Source organism: Rhinolophus ferrumequinum, chromosome 26 (genome assembly GCF_004115265.2).
Source record: "Rhinolophus ferrumequinum isolate MPI-CBG mRhiFer1 chromosome 26, mRhiFer1_v1.p, whole genome shotgun sequence".
NCBI classification, from domain to species: Eukaryota; Metazoa; Chordata; class Mammalia; order Chiroptera; family Rhinolophidae; genus Rhinolophus; species Rhinolophus ferrumequinum.
In genome coordinates this window covers 8,094,739-8,112,729 of record NC_046309.1, presented here as the reverse complement: position 1 = coordinate 8,112,729, position 17,991 = coordinate 8,094,739, and the positions used below count along the sequence as shown (strand labels likewise).

Genomic DNA, 17,991 nt, shown 5'->3' with positions numbered 1-17,991 from the left:
AAACAGATGCCTTCATTTTTCTCTGGATACGTTTCTAGGTTTTAAGTTTCTATTATTTACGTTAAATATATCCAAAACATTGGCATCATTTTATCTAAATATTTAAACCTTTCAAGTATTTTATTGGTGAAAGTTTAGAGACGGAGTCTTTTGAATCCATCGCTCCCGTTAGTTTTGTTTGCTTTGCCCTTCCCCTCCACACCTCCCAGCAGCGTCTCGTGTCCCTCAGAGGGGAACAGTCTCTCTGGGGCGTCCTAAGGATGTGTGCCTGGAAGGAGAAGGTGTCACCACACCCTCTTGTTTCAGTACATGAAGTGCCCTTTGTGGATTGCCTTAGAGTAATGCTGTTTTGATACTGCCTAAAAGCTGCTGTCACCTCTTTCCTCCCAAGCCCAAAGCGAGAGCTAGCATCTTGACCACCATTAGAAATCGTGACGGAGTCGGTAAAGGTGAGACATGGGAAGTACAGTTCTTGGCTGAGATGGCATTGAATTTCTCTCACTCTTCACATGGCAGGATCCAAAACCCACTTGGACGAGCAAGGCTGGAACAGACTCAGTCTCCCAAGATGTGGAGATGTCTGTTTGCCAGATCCTTGTAGACCCTGCCCTTCCGTGAAGACGTTTTTTACATTCTTCTAGCCAATCAACTCATCACCTGAACCCCATTAAATATTTCCCTTAAGGACAAACTGTTGGGAGAAAATAATAGTCTCCATCTCCCAGGATAGATGTTAGTTAAGATGAAGTCAGAAAATCCATTGATGGTCTTTGCTGTGCTTAGTACACAATATGCATCAGGAAATATTAGCTGTAATTTTATAAATTATAAAGTAGTAATAAGTTATAAATTGTAGCAATGTCGGATGAAGTGTCATCGCAAATGAGTTCAACATACCAATCAGGGTGAAAGAGGTAAAAAAAAAAAAAAAGAGCCATTTACCTCATGTCCTTGAGGTAAGATGTTAATATCCACTTTAGGGGGATGGGGGAAATGACGTACTTAGCTTAGTATCAACATTTATTATTTAAAAATGACTTTAGTCAAAACACATGCTTTTCATGAAATCTGAAATGCGTTTCAGACAAAGTCAGTAGCAACCTTACTGCCAACACAATTGTTATTTATTTAACATTTTGAGCTTGTAACTCTTTTAAACTATTTTTTTGCTCATTGTGTTTGAATTCAATAAACCTGAAATACAATTAACAATAATTAACTACCTTGGTAGAATTGCTCCTTTATCAATATTTATTAAGCCCTTGCTGTATAATCTGTGATCCCTGAGTTTTCTGCCGATATCAGAACAGATCAATGAGCAAACAGGTACTATCAAAAAAAACAAATAAGAGATCTCACTGAGCCTCTTCTGTAGCAAGAGATCAATGGACCAGGTGAACTGTCCATTCAGATCTAAAATGTGATCATATCATTTTTACACCCATTGCTGTTGATTAAGCCTTGATTCAAATTTGTAACCCATTTCCAGAAGTGCTCATGTGTTCATCTGAGCCCAAATACACACAGTAGACACAGGCACACTTTGTGGAGCACTACATGGTATAAATTACCCAGTGTCGCTCGTGTCCAGCCTGACGGAAAGAGAGAGAGAGAACTCAGATCCTAAATCTTTAAATTCTTGACCTGCCGAAGATTTCACCTTAGTGGTGTTCCTTTAAGTGTCCAACTTTGGACAGCTGTGTCCAGTCTGAATCATTTAATGACCAGAGACAAGCAGCATAGTGATTTGAGGACACAGAGAGCTTAAAACACACCAACACACACACACACACACACACACACACACACACACACACACACACACACACACACACACACCAGTAAGTCTATTCAAGGAGCAATCAGGAAAATTCATTTTAGATTTCTTAGAAAAATCTTAATACTTAAGAAGAATCAAGCTGTAGCTTTCTAGCTTTCATTTTTGCTTTGAGAGATCAAGGTAATTCTCAATTAAGCTTAAAGACCTAGCGAAGAATTTTATTTCACATTTGCTTGCTCTCAGATGCAGGCAAGTACCAGATATTCGGTGATGTCAGAATTATGTTAACGAATCCCTTCCATACAACTCTTTGCCCATGTACATATTATCTTCTGTGTAGTTCATATATGTTCATTGTAGCTCCCCTTAACTTCGTTTTTGAGGCCAAAGACCAGGTCTTTCACACCCATCACAGAGACTAGCACAGAATAAGTACTTGACTCATGCAAATTGATCACATGATCAACAAACATGGTGATTGCAAACGTGCTCTGTTCTACAGCAGGCCTGGCCAAGCGGGACCCAGCAGATCCTGCTTCCCCCGGCGTGGCAGCAGCTGACTGGAGTGGCCACCCACACATCAGTGCAGCACGCAACGGTGATTCCCGAGACCATGGCAGGCACCCAGCAGTTGGCCGACTGGAGGTAAGCAGGAGAGCAGGCATGTCTGGGCGGGGAGGCAGGTCCGCCGCTGACCTACAGAGCTGCCAGGCTGGCCTGTCCCCGAATTCCCTGATTTGTAGAAAGCTTTTTAAATTAAAAAGAATATTGAGTGGAATATGACTTCAGTGTGAGTAGAGGTAATTTTTAAATAAATGTACCAGAAAACAAGAAAATCAGCTTCATTACTTTATGGTCAGTTGTCACTTTCACCCCAAAATTCAGTTATATCATTAAACCACCACTGTAATTCACTGAACTTGGCTCTAGATGATTTTTGATTATTGCTCAGAATTAAATTCCACTCCCAAAAAACACTGATTTGTCATCAGTGAAAGAATGCAGAAGAGGGAGTCCCCAAGGCTCCTCAGCAAGTCTAGAAAGTGTTCTCGAGGTGTTTGAGATGCGGGCACACGGGAGGCTTCTCAGCTCTCCCAGGGAAAGGCTTGACAGATGGGGTTCGTTTCGAACGGCAGACTCTGAGTCATTTGCTGAGTGTGGCTCTTCAGTTAATACGTGGTCATAGCTTCCAGACTGAAGTCCACTTTCCAGACCCCAGAGGCACCCAGCTGACAGCCACCAGCACGTCCTACCCCCTGCCTCTGCTTCCGGAGCCCACCTATCCCCCTGGCTGACTTCCCTACCCACCCTTTGCTCTGTTGTTTTACGGCCACTTTCCACTTTGTCTTGTACCTCCGCCCACCCCAGCCCAGCACCCCCACCAGTGCAGAGCCAAACGGCAACCCCCCAAGTTGTCCCCAGCTTCCCATTCCCCATGAGAGGCAGTGTGGGCTCTCGTTCCGCCCAAACATTAGGGCAGGTCATAGCCCTCACGCTCTGACAGGCTCCATGCCCACCAGGGGCCTCCCCCGCAGTTCCTTTTCTGACCGAAAAGCCGAGTATGAATGAAGAGCTCTCAGTAACACGTAGGAGGGCAGAGCTATAAGCCCCCAGTCAAGCCTCCGCTGCCGCCTCCTCCATTCCTCCATTTAATTTTCTGCCGAGTGAAGAGAGTATAGAGGCTCTTTCCCACAGCCCCCTCACCTCTCACTAACAGCCCCCCATGTCCACCCCACTCGTTGGTAAACCTGGGTTCAATCCTGGCTCTGCATGGCCGGGGCGAGTTACTTGACCTTGATGAGCTTGGATTTCCTCTTCAGTAGAACGGGGACGATAAGGGTAGGGATCCTCCTGCCTCATAGGATTGTCGGGAGGCTTAAATAAGACGAAATACAAAGCACTTGAGCTGAATTTAACACGTACCACACCAGTGCCTGGTACATGACAGGGAATACATAAATCTGTTTCTTCCTTTCCCCTACTGGCCTCGGTTCATGCTCAAGACCACGTCCCCTCTCCAGCTTATTAGGAAAACAACCAAGTGGGAAACATTGACCAGTTTTTCTTTTTTCTCACCCCTTTTTCTCCTAAAAGACCACATGTATGCTGTACTCCTTTCCTGTGTCTGTGAGCATTTATACCTCATTTAAGTTCAGCAATATTCACATACTCAGTCATACATATTTTCTTATTCCTCATCCCTCCTCATCTCTTAACCTGGTCACCTCAGAAAACACTTAAAGCCTACACACTTTCTTTCTCCATTTCATGTGTGGACCAAAGAACTTCCATAACCACAGCTAACAAACGAAAGTACCAATGCTAGACCTGTATCAAAGGAAAAAGACAGTGCTGTCTGCAGAATAGCAACAACAAAATAACGAAGCTATAACATCATTTTCTAAAATCCATGTAATGTCCAAGATTATCAAAATCCCTACAAAGTGTCCTGCTCTTTCTTTTTATCCTATTCATCCTGTTCCCCAAGTTGCAAAGATATTGTATAATATTTTTAAAATTCAAATAAATTCTCCTGTAGCTTTTTTAAATGAATTAAGTGGGCTTTTATGAGCAAGTTTCTGAATGAATCACCATTTCTAATATTTCTGTGGGAAAACAAGCCTTTGCTTGTGTACACAACCCAGATCATAAGAACTTTTGAAACAACCCACCTTGAGGATAGTGGCTGCCAGTATTTCTATCAACGTGTCTGACTATTATTAGTTTTGATTTAATGCCAAACTCTATACTATCATGTCTAGTCAACCTTCAGTTCTAATCGTTGATTCAGCAAGCATGTAATTAATTGATCAGCTGCTACATGCCCGAGCATCATGTTAGCCACTGAGAACTCCAAACAATGCTAATCCTGCCTAACACCAAAAACACATGCTCCCAGTCTTCACAGTTTGTTCTTTTCCACATAAACCACAATGTCCTCATTTATAAAATGGTATCACTAAGATATGCTGCCTGCCTCACAGAGTGGGATAACCTGTTGAAGCCACTCTGTAAATTCTGTAATAAAATACACAGCACAATCACCTGTTCAGGGGCTTTCAAAGCGGAGGGAATATTTAGCTGCTCCTCCCAAAACTGAGGCTAAGCCCGCGTCCTTGGCGCTCTCCCCACTTGAAATGTCCTCTTTCTCACTGCGCGACACACTGGGTTCCTGCCACCCCTGCAGAACAGCACAGACTTCACTGCACCTGGGAGACGGTCCTGATGAGCCCACCTGGCTGGGCTCATCTCGTCAACACCCCACGAGCCACTGAAACCACCAACTTTGGGGTTTACTTGGGCTTTTAACTGGGGTGGGGGAAACCTTTATCTTAAAAGGAAGCCCTGTGTGTATAAAACCAACAAAGAGCCTTTTCCCACTTCCCTTTCAGGAACACACATGCTCACGGCAGCCATTACAATCCCATCATGCAGCAGCCTGCGCTATTGACTGGTCACGTGACCCTTCCGGCCGCGCAGCCTTTAAATGTGGGCGTGGCCCACGTGATGCGGCAGCAGCCAACCAGCACCACCTCCTCCCGGAAGAGTAAGCAGCATCAGTCCTCTGCAAGGTAGGTGGAGAGTGGGCCTGGCTGTGCGGAACCGCTGCAGATCCAAAGTCCACGAAACCTTGTGGTGTTAGGGGGTATCCGCGTGGGCGCTGAGTCTCGGGCGTGGGGCAGGGAATGGCCAGCTGAACGCTCCCGGTCACGGGGTTGGAGGGGACGGTCCTGCTGAGGTGTGTGCAGGTGTGCACCGGCCTCTTGCCTCACCCTCCTCCCGGCCTGATCAGCTCCCTAGGGGTGGGGGCCGGGAGTCCCGGGGTTCAGTGCCGGGGCCTTGAGCGAGTCTGTCCCCTGCCACTTCTCGGACACTCAGACTCACCCGTGAAGTTGCGCTGTGGAAACCATAATAGCTTTTCTTTAAAAATAGTTGTCGTGTGCTTTTTTTGAAATCTAAAGTCAGAAATTGAAGTCATGTCGCTGCTTACTTAAATATAAGCAGTAACTTTTGTTAATCCTGGACACTAACCAGCAGGAGAATAATCTTGCCCGTTCCCTTTCAGTCCAGTCTCATCTCAGTGAACTGTTAAAAATCAAAACCACACAAGACCACGTGCTGTATGATTCCATATATGTGGCGTTTGGGGAAAGGCAGAACTCTGGAGACAGAGACCAGCTCAGGAGTTGCCAGGGAGGAGGGTAGGAGAGGACGGGGTTGACAGGAGCATTAGGGAACTTTCCAGGGGGGTGAAAAAGCTCAGTGTCTGGATTGTGGTGAGGTTATATGATCATACATTTGTCAAAACTTATCAAACACTTCAAAAAGGTGACTTTTCCTGTACCACAATAAACCTGAATTTTTTTAAAAAATAGAGGTTTCCAAACCAAAAGAAAAAAAAAGGTCAAGGCTGTGCAGTGGCAGAATTACCCTACGTTTCTCTCCAGTGGAGAGAAACCCTGACGTGGAGGAACCCAATTGCTTATTAGGTTAGTTAATAGGTTAATTAAGAAAAGTCCAGTATATAAAGTGTCTAGCAAAGTTGGGTTTCCTACTTCCTCATATAGCCAGGCACCGGAAATGAAGCCTGCCTTTTTTCATTCTCATTCAGAAATTAATACAAGAGCTGACTCTCTCAAGTTACTGTCCTTCAAGAGTCCTTATTTGGGTGTTGCTGACAACTCAGGGAAATTCACCTTAGATCAGTGGCAGGTCTCCAAAATGCTTTCATTTGGCAGCCCTGTGACAACACACCCATGTCATTATTAGATTGGGCAGCAACATAGGCCAGCATCTCAATCCTCAGGCTCTGTCGTGCCCAGCGAGGTAGGCCGTCACACAGAACACTGGTCTGACCCAGGGCTGATGCTAGCATCCTTGTGGCTCACCTGGGCCAGGTAAGAGCCTCCCAAATTGTTGACAAGTCCCTCCCTGTCGCCTGCTCACCGTGCACCTAGCTTTTTGAGGCTCGTTGTCAGTGCATTTCAAGATCAGTATAATTCTAGTGAAAGTGATGTATTTGCCTATCTTTAAGACCAATGCCTTAGGCAAACAGCCTGAAAGACCAGAATGTGCTCCCTGTTCAGTGGTGCAGCCAAGCGTACTTTTCTTTAATAATGCCAGTGGAGATATTTTAACTGCTGGAATGGTGAAAACATAACCTCAAAATTGTAACATTAGCAATGACAAATACATAGGTTTATGATAAACAATGGTACAGTCTTATCAGTAAAACTTATTATTACCAGCCTCCCAAAAGGAACAAGTAACATATCTGACACCAACTAAATAGAAAATTAAATAAATCCATCTTTATGGAATTATTTTCATCTTACTGCCATCCCCGTAGCTAGAAGGTGGAAGAGTCTCTAAGGACATATCAGGTTGGCTTTGGTCTCACTGTACAGATGTGACCCAGTCAGCAAGGGTCGATGGGAAGGGGAAAAGGTCAGGTGTTTTTTCCCTAAAGTTACTGGAAATTACATTGACGTATTTAATGAGGAATCTTCAGTTGATCAAAATCAAGATTAAAGGGTCCCTTTTTAAGCACACCTTTCCCTCGCACATAAAGGGCCCTGGAAGAGACAGAACGCAAGTGCTGGCCAGCACCTGAGGACCGTGATGTAAATGGCTCGAGACATAGGGGAGAGCAGGGAAGGAGCCGAGGGGCAGGTACACGTGTGAGGAGCAGCCACCAGCAGTGATTTTTGACAGCTTTTTTTTGTCTTTGATTTTTGACAGCTTCAATACAATGTGCCTTGGAGAAGGCCTGTTGGGGTTGAGGTAATTAGGTGTTCTATTTGCTTCTTGGATTCAAGGATCCAATTCTATTCACAAGTTTGGGAAGTTCTCATCAACAATTTGTTTGAATGTATTCTCTGTTCCCTTCTCTCTTTCTTCTTCTGGTATGCCCATTATTCTTATATTGCTCTTTCTGATGGAGTCAGAAAGTTCTTGTAGAGTTCTTTCATTTCTTTTAACTCTCAAGTCTCTTTCTTCTTCCATCCATGTCATTTCCAGGTTTCTATCTTCGATGTCACTGATTCTTTCCTTCATCTGGTCAACTCTACTACCTAAGATGGCTATTTCATTCCTAATTTCTTTTATTGAGTTCTTAACCTCCAGAAATTCTATTTGGTTTTTCTTTAAAATTTTAATCTCTTTGGTAAAATGTTCATGTTCTCTGGTTGTGTTTCTGAGTTCATTAAACTGCCTTTCTGTGTTTTCTTGCATCTCGTTGAGTTTTCTCAGAACTGCAATCCTAAATTCTCTGTCATTTAAATCACATATATCCATATCTTTAAGTTCATTTTCCAGAGATTTCACTTTCTTTCTGAGCTGTCTTGTTGCCTTGGTTATTCATGGCAATTAATGATTTATTATTTCTCTTCCTAGGCATCTACAGGAGTGTGTTCTGCAACAGGTTGATAGGAAGAGGTCTTTCTTTTGTTTTCCAGTACCTGTTTGTAGAATGCTTTATTTTCTCTCCGACTGCAGCCTTTTTCCCTCTCTCACACTGTAGTGTTATGTTTTCTCTGCACTATTCCAACTTCTCACACAATGGGATTCTCCTCTGTTAACAGTTTGCCTGGTCATAGGGCACCGCGTCCCTGTGGGGATTCAGAAAGCTTTTGAAGTTCCAAAGCTCTTCCTGCCCCAGATTCAGAGCCTGTGTGTTTCAGCAGTTCTGTTTACTCCTGCAGGGATCCGCCCAGATAGGTGGGGTCAGGGGCGGGGTGAGTTGTGAGTGGTGACCACCACCACAGCCGGACCTGCTTCCACAGCTCCCTCCCCTTTGCCGGAACTAGTTGGGCTGCGAATCTGTGTCTGCGGGCCATAATTCTCAGAAATGCAAATATTCTGTTCTTTTGATCTGACACTGCTACTGTTCAGTTTCTAGCACCAGGCGGGTGGGGACTGGACGAGCTCTGGGAGGGAGGGAGGGGGCGGCTAGTCTCAGTGCCTAAGGCTTCCGTTCTCTGTGGCAGTGAGGCCTTAAACCACCGTTTTCAGCCTTCTTCCCTCAGTCTTTGCTCCGAGGTCTCTGCCCTGAGCATTGGGTTCAGCCGTGTTATATGCTGTCCCCTCAGCCCTATGGGCCATAAACAGAGCCCTAGCAGTCCGAGTTCTTCCCTCTCCCACAGCTGCAGTAGTTCTGGGATGCAGTGAGCTTGGAGCACTGAGCTAGGTCTGCGTCCTGCGCCCACGCGGCTCCGTCTCCACACTTCTCCCTTCCCTCCTTCCCCACTTGCACTATTCGCCCACCATTAGGTGAATTCAGTAGTGGGTCTCTTACTCTTGCCTGTCTGCTGTGCAGGGAGTCCTTTGTGGAGTTATAGTTGTGAGATTTGTTGTAAATTCCAGGGGAGATTTCCAGAGGCTCACCTCACGCTGCCATTTTGAAGACGTCTGAAAAATAATTCTTAACTGATCAAGTCCTTGCTACTAAAATGCTTGTGTTTTTCATCATGACGTCGTGTGTTTCTAAATTAATAATCATTTTTGTTGTAGAAAAATGGAGTGAATTTATATTAGTCTTGGAAACTAATAATAGCATTGTAAATTTATGAGATGATTTTAACAGAAAAAATTATAGAAGAATATAGTTATTTTAATTGTAATATTACTAACTGTAGGGTGAGAAGGGGGGGGGGTCCCGTTGAGTGAACTATGTTATAGCTTGTTATTCACAATTTCTTTTTGATCATTTTTCAGTCTCTGAGGTGAAATGAGTTATTAATCAAAATGTGTAAACTCACATATGCATATTGTATATGTGTAGAAATGTAATCACACTTTGTCTTGGAATTACATTAAACTCTTGGAGTCACTGTACACTTGGCCTGGCACACTTATTTATTCTAGAACCAGACTAGTTATAAGACCTAAAAGGTTATTGTTGCCAGTGACGTCTTTCGAAAATTATTTACTACATCAGAACATGTTCATAAACCGCTACTGCATTGAGAATTTGCCAAGATGACCATGTGTGGCCGTAGGGAGGGGGCATAGAGATCCTTTCACTGCCAACTCCTGTGCAGCTTGGCAGCGGAGAGTCTCCTCGTTCCCTTTGCCTCTTCTGAGCCATTTCAGCCCCGTCCGTTTCCAAACTCCTTCCCTGAGGCCTGTGTCCTCGCTGTCATCTGCTGCCCTAAGAGCTTTGCAACGTTCCCAGGTCCGGGTGCAGTGTGTGGCTTTCCTTGCATCTGGGCCCTGCCCTCACCAGATCCGGTCAGGCGGCCCTTCACCAGGAACCAGGACCCTCCTGGGACTCCCGGCTTGAGCCGTGAGCTCCACAACCCACCCACATCCTGGCCACCACACCACAGCCGTGCCACCGCAGGAAGCATAAGAAACTCCACATCCTCCTCTCACTGCGGCTTCCAGCATTTTCTTATGGTAAAATATACATAAAAGTTACCATTTTAACCATTTGAAAGTATAATTAGCGGCACAGTGTTCTGCAGCCATCACCACTAGCTATTTCTAGCACTTTCACCATCCCAAACAGAAGCTCTGTACCCATTAAACGATGCCCGCTCCCAGCCGTTGGCAAACGCCCCTCTACTTTCTGTCTCTGAGTTTGCCTAATCTAGCTACCTCATGTGAGTGCAATCATACAATATTTGCCCCCTTTTTGGCTTATTTCACTTAATGTTTTCAAGTTTCATCTATGTTACAGCGTGAATCAGGATTTCCTCCCATTTTAAGACTGAATGACGTTCCATTGTGTGTATGTATGTATCACATTTTATCTGTTCATCTGTTGATGGGTGAGCTGTTTCCACCTTCTGGCTTTTGTGAATAATGCTACACTGGTATGTGAGCATCTGAGTCCCTGCTTTCAATTCTTTTGGCTATATACTTAGGAGTGGAATTGCTGGATTAGATGGTAATTCTTAACTTTTTAGGGAACTGCCAAACTTTTCCCCAATGGCTGCACCATTTGACACTTTCACCAGCAACACTCAAGGGTCCCGATTTCCTCACCTGGCACTCTTACCATAGCTTACACTGCCAGTGTCCTCGGATCTCGGACCACCAGCCTCCCGGCCCTGTATCTTCTGTGCCTCCTGGTCTCACAGGCTTCCCAACCAGCCTAAACCCCACCCACCTTCTCACCGGTACCCTCAGCTCCCTGCCACACTTACCTGCTGTAGATGGATTCAACCACCTACATCTCTGCTCCCACAGCTGCTGGAGACCACCCAACCCGTGGACAAGGTCCTGCTTTCCGTGCTTATCAGCTCCCTCTTGTGGCTAACTGGAAATCACCAGGCTCTCCAAGCTCCTATCTCCTCACTTTCGCCGGACCCTCTACTCCCCAAAGTGACCCAGAGAAATCCAGGCAGCTCCAGAGCTCCCACAATCCCACCCCTTCCACAAACCTGTCTGCCTTACATGTCTGTCCCTTCAGCCTCAGGAAGAAGGGCCTCGGGCGTACCTCTTGTCCCTCACTCTCCAGGGCTCTTGTCAAACTTTCCCACCCTATTTTGGACCTTTGTGCTTTCTCACACCTGTGCCCTTCAGAAACCAGCCGGAGTCATCTCTCCGGGAGGCTTGCCATCACGCTCCTGATGAGGTAGGGGTCCCCATCTAGGTTCCCAACCCCTAGTGCGTAATTCTTATTATGCCACAGTGTCAGCGTTTTTTCCCTGATCTTCCTTCCCCACAAAACTACAAAATCCTCGCAGGTAAGGATTTATCTCTCATCTCTTTCTAGGGTATCTGTTACAATGCCAGGCACAGAGTGGGTGGTCAACAAATATTTGGATATGTGCTTGGCCCATTTTCATCGCCCAAACAATCCACCTTACCACTCTCCAAATTCCGTGTCTCCCAGAATTCAGGTAATAATAGCAATAAAGCCAAAAGTGCAGGCAACTCTTGAACTTGGGATTAATTCAACTCAGCCAAAATTCAAGTTACTAAAAATCCATGCAAAAGATTGAGACAAAACTCTTCCGTCATAACCTTTTTTTTTTTTTTTTAAATTAGAAATGCACTGCTGGGGATCACAACCTGTAGAAATGGAGAGGAAAGCAGACCCCATACACCAGTGGGATAAGAGTGCGTCAATAGAAACACAATGCAGCTGTGTATAAGGGTCTTGCCACCAGTGTCTCTGGAAAGTTATTTAAATCTAAAGTGGAAGGACATATTCCTGACAATATGTTCCTTCAAGTATTCCCAATACTGTGGTCATAACTAATTTTAAATTGTCTTCCTTGCTCACTCAAACTGACGATGAACAGGAAGGTGAATTCTAGACCCCGCAACAGGTACTACGGGTATTTCCCCGCTGAGCCAAGGAGCCCCTAGAAGAGGACCAAACCAACCATTAGATGGTGCTGTCACCCAGCGGCCAGCTCAGGACTCCGCCCATGGGTGGGGGGTGGCGGGGAGTGTTGGGGGGCATGTGACTGGGTGGTGGGGGTCATTCCCAGGAGCCAGTTCCAAACAGCCAGGTGTGCAGTTTTTGTGAGAGCCTGACTCACATGTTTTCTAACGCTTCCCTAGAATCTCTTAGCTTAAGCAAACACTAAGTGAGTATAAAAGCAGAGAACCCCTAGATTTACGTGTTTTCTAACTCTTCCCTAGAATCCCTAAGCTTAAGCAAACACTAAATGAGTATAAAAGCAGAAAGTGGCCAGGCCGGCCTGGTGGCTCAGGTGGTTGGTGCGCCGTGTTCCTAATGCTGAGGTCTCAGGTTCGGTTCCTACCTGGGCCAGGCAAACATCCTGGTGTATGGGTTTTCATGAGGGCCTGACTTATATGTTTTCTAACTCTTCCCTAGAATCCCTAAGTTTAAGCAAACACTAAGTGAGTATAAAAGCAGAAAGTGGCCAGGCCGGCCTGGTGGCTCAGGTGGTTGGTGCGCCGTGTTCCTAATGCTGAGGTCTCAGGTTCGGTTCCTACCTGGGCCAGGCAAACATCCTGGTGTATGGGTTTTCATGAGGGCCTGACTTATATGTTTTCTAACTCTTCCCTAGAATCTCTAAGCTTAAACAAACACTAAGTGAGTATAAAAGCGAGAAACCGCCAGGCTGACCTGGTGGTGCAGGCGGTTGGTGCACTGTGCTACTAAGGCGGAGGTCTGAGGTCTCAGGTTCGATTCCCACACAGGCCAAACAGCCGGGTATACATTTTTCGTGAGAGCCTGACTTACATGTTCTCTAACTCTTCCCTAGAATCCCTAAACTTAAGCAAACACTAAGTGCGTATAAAAGCAGAGAACCCCCAGATTTACGTGTTTTCTAACTCTTCCCTAGAATCTGTAAGCAAACACTAAGTGAGTATAAAAGCAGGAACCTGCCGGGCTGGCCTGGTGGCTCAGGTGGTTGGAGCGCCGTGCTCCTAAGGCCAAGATCCGAGGTCTCGGGTTCGATTCCCACATGGGCCCAGCGAGCCGTGCCCAGGCTGAGAACGACAGCTCCCCGGCCAGCCGGGAGCCAGAGTGAGTGGCCGGCAGTCAGCGGCCAAGTGCCGCCGTGTTGTGTGTGGCTGCCGTGCGCTACCGCCCTGCGCTGCCCGTGCTGTGCTGGCTGTTTGTTCTCATGTGCTTGCTGTTCTGAGCGGCCGGTGGCCGCGTTGGCCCCCTGCGCCACGCTGCTGGCCCACTGGGCTAGCGTGGTAGCGTGGGGCTGCCGGCCGGCTGCCGAGTCCCACCCTTCCTCCCCCCACCTTTGGAGGATTGAAATCATCTGCAAGGTCAAGGCAACTGCAAACCTTTCTTTTTAGTATATTGCCTCTCATCTCCCAAACGGGCTAGGGGAGGCTAACTTGGAAGAACAAATTCCGATAGATAGATGGATAGATGATAGACAGAAGGCCAGAAGGGGCCAGGGAGGCATAGATAAAAGGCCCGAGGCAGAAGGCAAAGGAGATGCTGGGAGGAAGTCTTTCTGAGGCGAGGGCCAGGGAGGTATTAGGGGAGGAGGCAGTATTGGTGGCAGGGTAATTGCAAGCATGGCTTATGAAGTCAGCCATAAAGCTGGGATACCGCTTAACCTCACCTCTCAAGCTTCAGTTTTCTCAGCAGTAAAATGGGGATAATACTACCCGTGGCAAAGACTGGCTGGATATTCCCCAAAGACATTTCTAGATTATATTTCCTAGTTTTCTTTGCAGATAAATATGGCCAGAGATGGACCCTAAGAAAACTCTCACACATTTATCCACACTCTCTTCCCTGGATTTCTGGCCAGACGTGGAAAATCCGATGACAGGACTCTGAGGGCCTAGAGAATGGTGGGGCCACCAGAAGCCCAGGTCACTGAATGGCTTCCTGGTCTCCTAATAAAACCACACTGGACAAAAACCACAAAAGAGTAAGAAATAAGTCTATTATATTTGAGCCACTGAAATTTTAGGGTTGTTTTATTATACCAGTTAACCTATCTTATTATCTTCTTTAACTATAATGTAGGCTGAGTAGGGTATTACAGTATGCTAACATCTGGAACAACGCCCACATTTCAGAGGTTTAACAAAGTAAGGCTCTCTTCCTGGGTCACACCACAGACTAATGCAGGTCAGTGACGGTGAACGGCTCTGCTCCTTCCAGGATCTGAATGGAGAGGTTCACATAGGACGTGTTGTAGGGAATGTGGTGGAGCAGGCCTGCCACGCACCAAGAGTTTTTCAGTTTCCTTCCCGCACATGGAAGGATTGTGTTTCCTGGTTCGTCTGACGTTAGCTGTCTTGCTTTAAACCAAGGAAAAGTGACACAAGTCCTTTCCAGGTAGAAGCATGGAAGAACCGGTGTACATTTCTCCGTGTTTGCCCTCCCCCCAGTCGTGATTGGTCAAGTTGGAGGTTTCATAGGACCGAAACATTTTGAAACACTAAGTCAAGGTGCGGCAGACAGCTTTCCTGGAGCGTTGTCTGAATCAGCAGTGCACTATGTGATAAATGAAGCCTCTGAGAAGATAAACTTTTATTAAGCACCTACTATGGGCCGGGCTAAGTAAGAAATGCTTAACACAGTGGCCCTGATAAGCTCTCAATTAGTAGTGTTAATTGTTATTGTCATTCCAATTCTGTCTTAGACATACGTGTCTGTATTTGCTCAAATGGATCCCGTGCTCTAGATTACAGGACACTCCTGGATGTTGCAGGGCAGCCTAGCATCTTTCTTCTCTCTTCCTCTAAAACATCTGAACGTTTTCATAGGTAGTGGGCAGCTGAACTGGAAGTGCAGAGTTCCGGGATCAAAGAAGTGTGGTGTAGAGGCAAGAGCACTTGAACTAGGAGTCAAGATCAATTAAGTTCAACACACATTTATTGAGCACCTTGTGTATGTACCAGGCGCTAGAGAAACAAAAAAGTGTGAGAGTGAATCCCTACCCTCTAGGAGCTTACATTTCTGCATGGATGGCAAACAAGTAAACAAATTAACAAAGCATGATCCATGCAATAATAAGAGTATAAACAGGAAATAAGAGCCACGAGACCTGACTAGTTCTGCCACGTGCTGTGTGACCTTGGACATGTTACTTAACCTCTCTGAGCCTCGCGGATAGTGAGAATGGGGTGGATCATTTCTAACCCCTGATAGTCCTGATATTCTAACATCTACAGTTCTTAAAACCCTGTGAGGTCGGCAGGGCAGGCATGATTTCTACTTTATAGACGTGAAGCCTGGGGTCAGAGAGGTTTAGCACAGTGGCCTGAGCTACACAACTGCTCGTTGATAGAGCTAGTGCCCAACTAGTCTTCAGAGCCAGGCCTCGTGTATCCACTCCAGGCTGCTTTGGCAGAGAGGTGAGCATGGCAAGAGGCTTCCTGGATGCCCCCACTCCCAGTCTGGAGCTGGCTACAGACCAAGAAGAGGAAAGAGGCAGTTACCTCCCCCACCTCCATCCCTCCTGCTATAAGTACTCAGCAAATAGCGAGCATTTTTGAAAACCAGGTCTCGTCTTTCGAGGAACAGCACAGTGATACTAGCATGACATCCTGGGGATCCCAGGAACCTTCAGCAGCCAGCCCCATCACCCTCCCGGAGCCTGGTTCCCACTCACACCATCTCCTCACCCACTGGAATCCACGTACGACGCAAAGGACATTTTGGAGGCTAGACTGCTCTCCCTCCCCCCTACCCCCACCCCATACTTCCAGACCACCCTTACTGAGCCCACCCAGGATGTATGTGCATGCTTTAGGGAAGGCTGTGAGCTCATTTAATGGAAGCAAAACAAATTGTAGAGTTCATCTTTGCTGTGCCTCTGAAATCATGCCATGCCCACCGAAGCCAAAAGGACAAATCTGACTATGGCGGCCACTGCTGTCTCCCACCGTTAACTGGCAAACAGCTAAGGACGCTGTGGGCTATCTTACTGGCGGGTACCACAGTCAGCACACGCTATGTGTGCCATCACCGGCACCCCCCATCCGAGCTGGCCTTAGAGCTGGGTGGCTGGGTGGGGGACACACCGTGACCACACACTGGCTTCCCAAAAGCCCTGTGGGTGTGGGTCTGTGTTCAAATACTGCCTCCCCCACCTCCGAGCTGTGTAATATGGAGCGAGTCCCTTAACTTCTCTGAGCCTGTTTCCTCATCTGTAAAGACAAACAGATGAGAAATATATGGTGATGGAAGAACTGACTCTGGGTGGTAAGCACACAATGTGATTTACAGATGATATATTATGGAAATGTATAGTTGAAACCTATGTAATTTCACTAATCATTGTCATCCCAATAAATTTAGTAAAAAATAAAATAAAAGCCTTTGGGGAAAAAACAAGCCGATGATGCAGACTTTGCAGGGTTGTGGGACATGCACTCAGCAAACACTAGTTAACCCTAGCACCGCAGCGGAACAGCTACCACCCTAGTGAGTCTTCCTGAAAAAGCCCTCCCCGGCACCCTCCATCTTCACAAAAGACACATGAAGGGGGCCGGGTGTGCGTGCCCCCGCCTTCCAAAGACCCCCTGCCCGCTCCAGAGGTTATACCGAGGACGGCGCTGGAGTTTGGGTTCGAACGCGCCCAGGGAGCAGCAGCGCTCGCTGGAGCTAAGCGTGCTCAGTGCTTCCCCCGTGTGGCCGCCGGAGAGCACAGCGCCGGGCCCCGCAGCCCCGCGAGCACCGCAAACCTGGCCTCGCTCTGACCACGTGGGAGGGTGGGGGCGCTTGGCTGGTTTATAACCTTGGGAAGGATTTTCTGTGTTTCTGAAGCCTGGCGTGCCAGCGTTTTGTTTTAGTTTTGTGCTCCTTTCCTCGGCAAGAACCAGATGGAAAAACTCTTACAACACTGATGACCCTGAGTCACGTTTCCTCTAGCTTTACTAAACTGATGAGAATTGTTGTCTGGCCCCAGGACAAACCCAAGGTTAGGGGAGCTTACTTGCCAATGTGTCTCAAAAGCTTCAGGCAACACGCTTTGGAGAATCGAATGAGAAGACAGACCCGAACGGCACGGGTTCTCGGGGCCCTGTCCTTTCACGCGGCTCCTTCCCAGCCCACCTTGTCGCTGATCCCTCCCCTCTGAACCCCCCAGCACAGCTCAGTTGCTTCTTCTGACCTTGGGACCCGGCCAAGGTCAAGTTTTGTCCCCTGTGGAGCATCACCTGCCTTGGGGCACTTCTGTTAGAATTAAATGAGGTGACAGGACCCCCACGTAGCAGCAGCAGCAGCTAACCACTTCCTCAACCCTCAGCCCCTCAACAAGCATCCCGCAGGGGCTGGGAGGGTGGGGGGCTTCCTGCCACCCCCACAGACCCCCCACCACCACACTGAGCAACCTTAACTTCTTTATTGTCCACCCAGGTTCCCCACTCGCTTCCCAATAAAGACAAAATATGAAACCACCAAGTACCCATATTTTGCTAAAAATCTGGAAAGCATGCGAAAAGGTCAACCAAACCAAGTTGATGGCTTTGTCTGAAAGCTGACAAAAGATCTGAGCAGAGCAGAGCTGCACCTGCTTTCCCTGAGCTATTTTCTGAAAGTGGGCCAGGACCCAAATTCACACAGGCAGCTACCAGGCAGGCCACCCACATCTCACCCGGCCAGGGGCACCAGGAAGAGGTTGGGGAGGCCCCCCCAGCAGCTTGCTCTGGGGCTCCAAGTGTGTGTGTGTTGGAGGAGGGGGCATGCAGAGCCTCCTCAGGCCCAGGGGAACTGCCAGCCCCCGTTTCCTCCCCAGGCAGACCACGGGGGGACAGGAAGGGGGACCCAGGTGAGAGGAAGCCTGCCCTCCCTGCCT

General features: G+C 47.2%; 1 protein-coding gene across 1 annotated transcript; it reads left to right on the top strand.

Moving 5' to 3' along the window:
- Positions 1–2,282: 2,282 nt before the first annotated feature.
- LOC117018116 (homeodomain-interacting protein kinase 2-like) lies at positions 2,283–12,112 on the top strand. Its single transcript, XM_033098906.1, has 4 exons — positions 2,283–2,425; positions 5,173–5,352; positions 11,505–11,631; positions 11,780–12,112. Exons 1-4 carry the CDS (start codon positions 2,394–2,396, stop codon positions 11,807–11,809), a joined length of 369 nt encoding a protein of 122 aa, XP_032954797.1. The 5' UTR covers positions 2,283–2,393; the 3' UTR covers positions 11,810–12,112.
- The last annotated feature ends 5,879 nt before the right edge of the window (positions 12,113–17,991 follow it).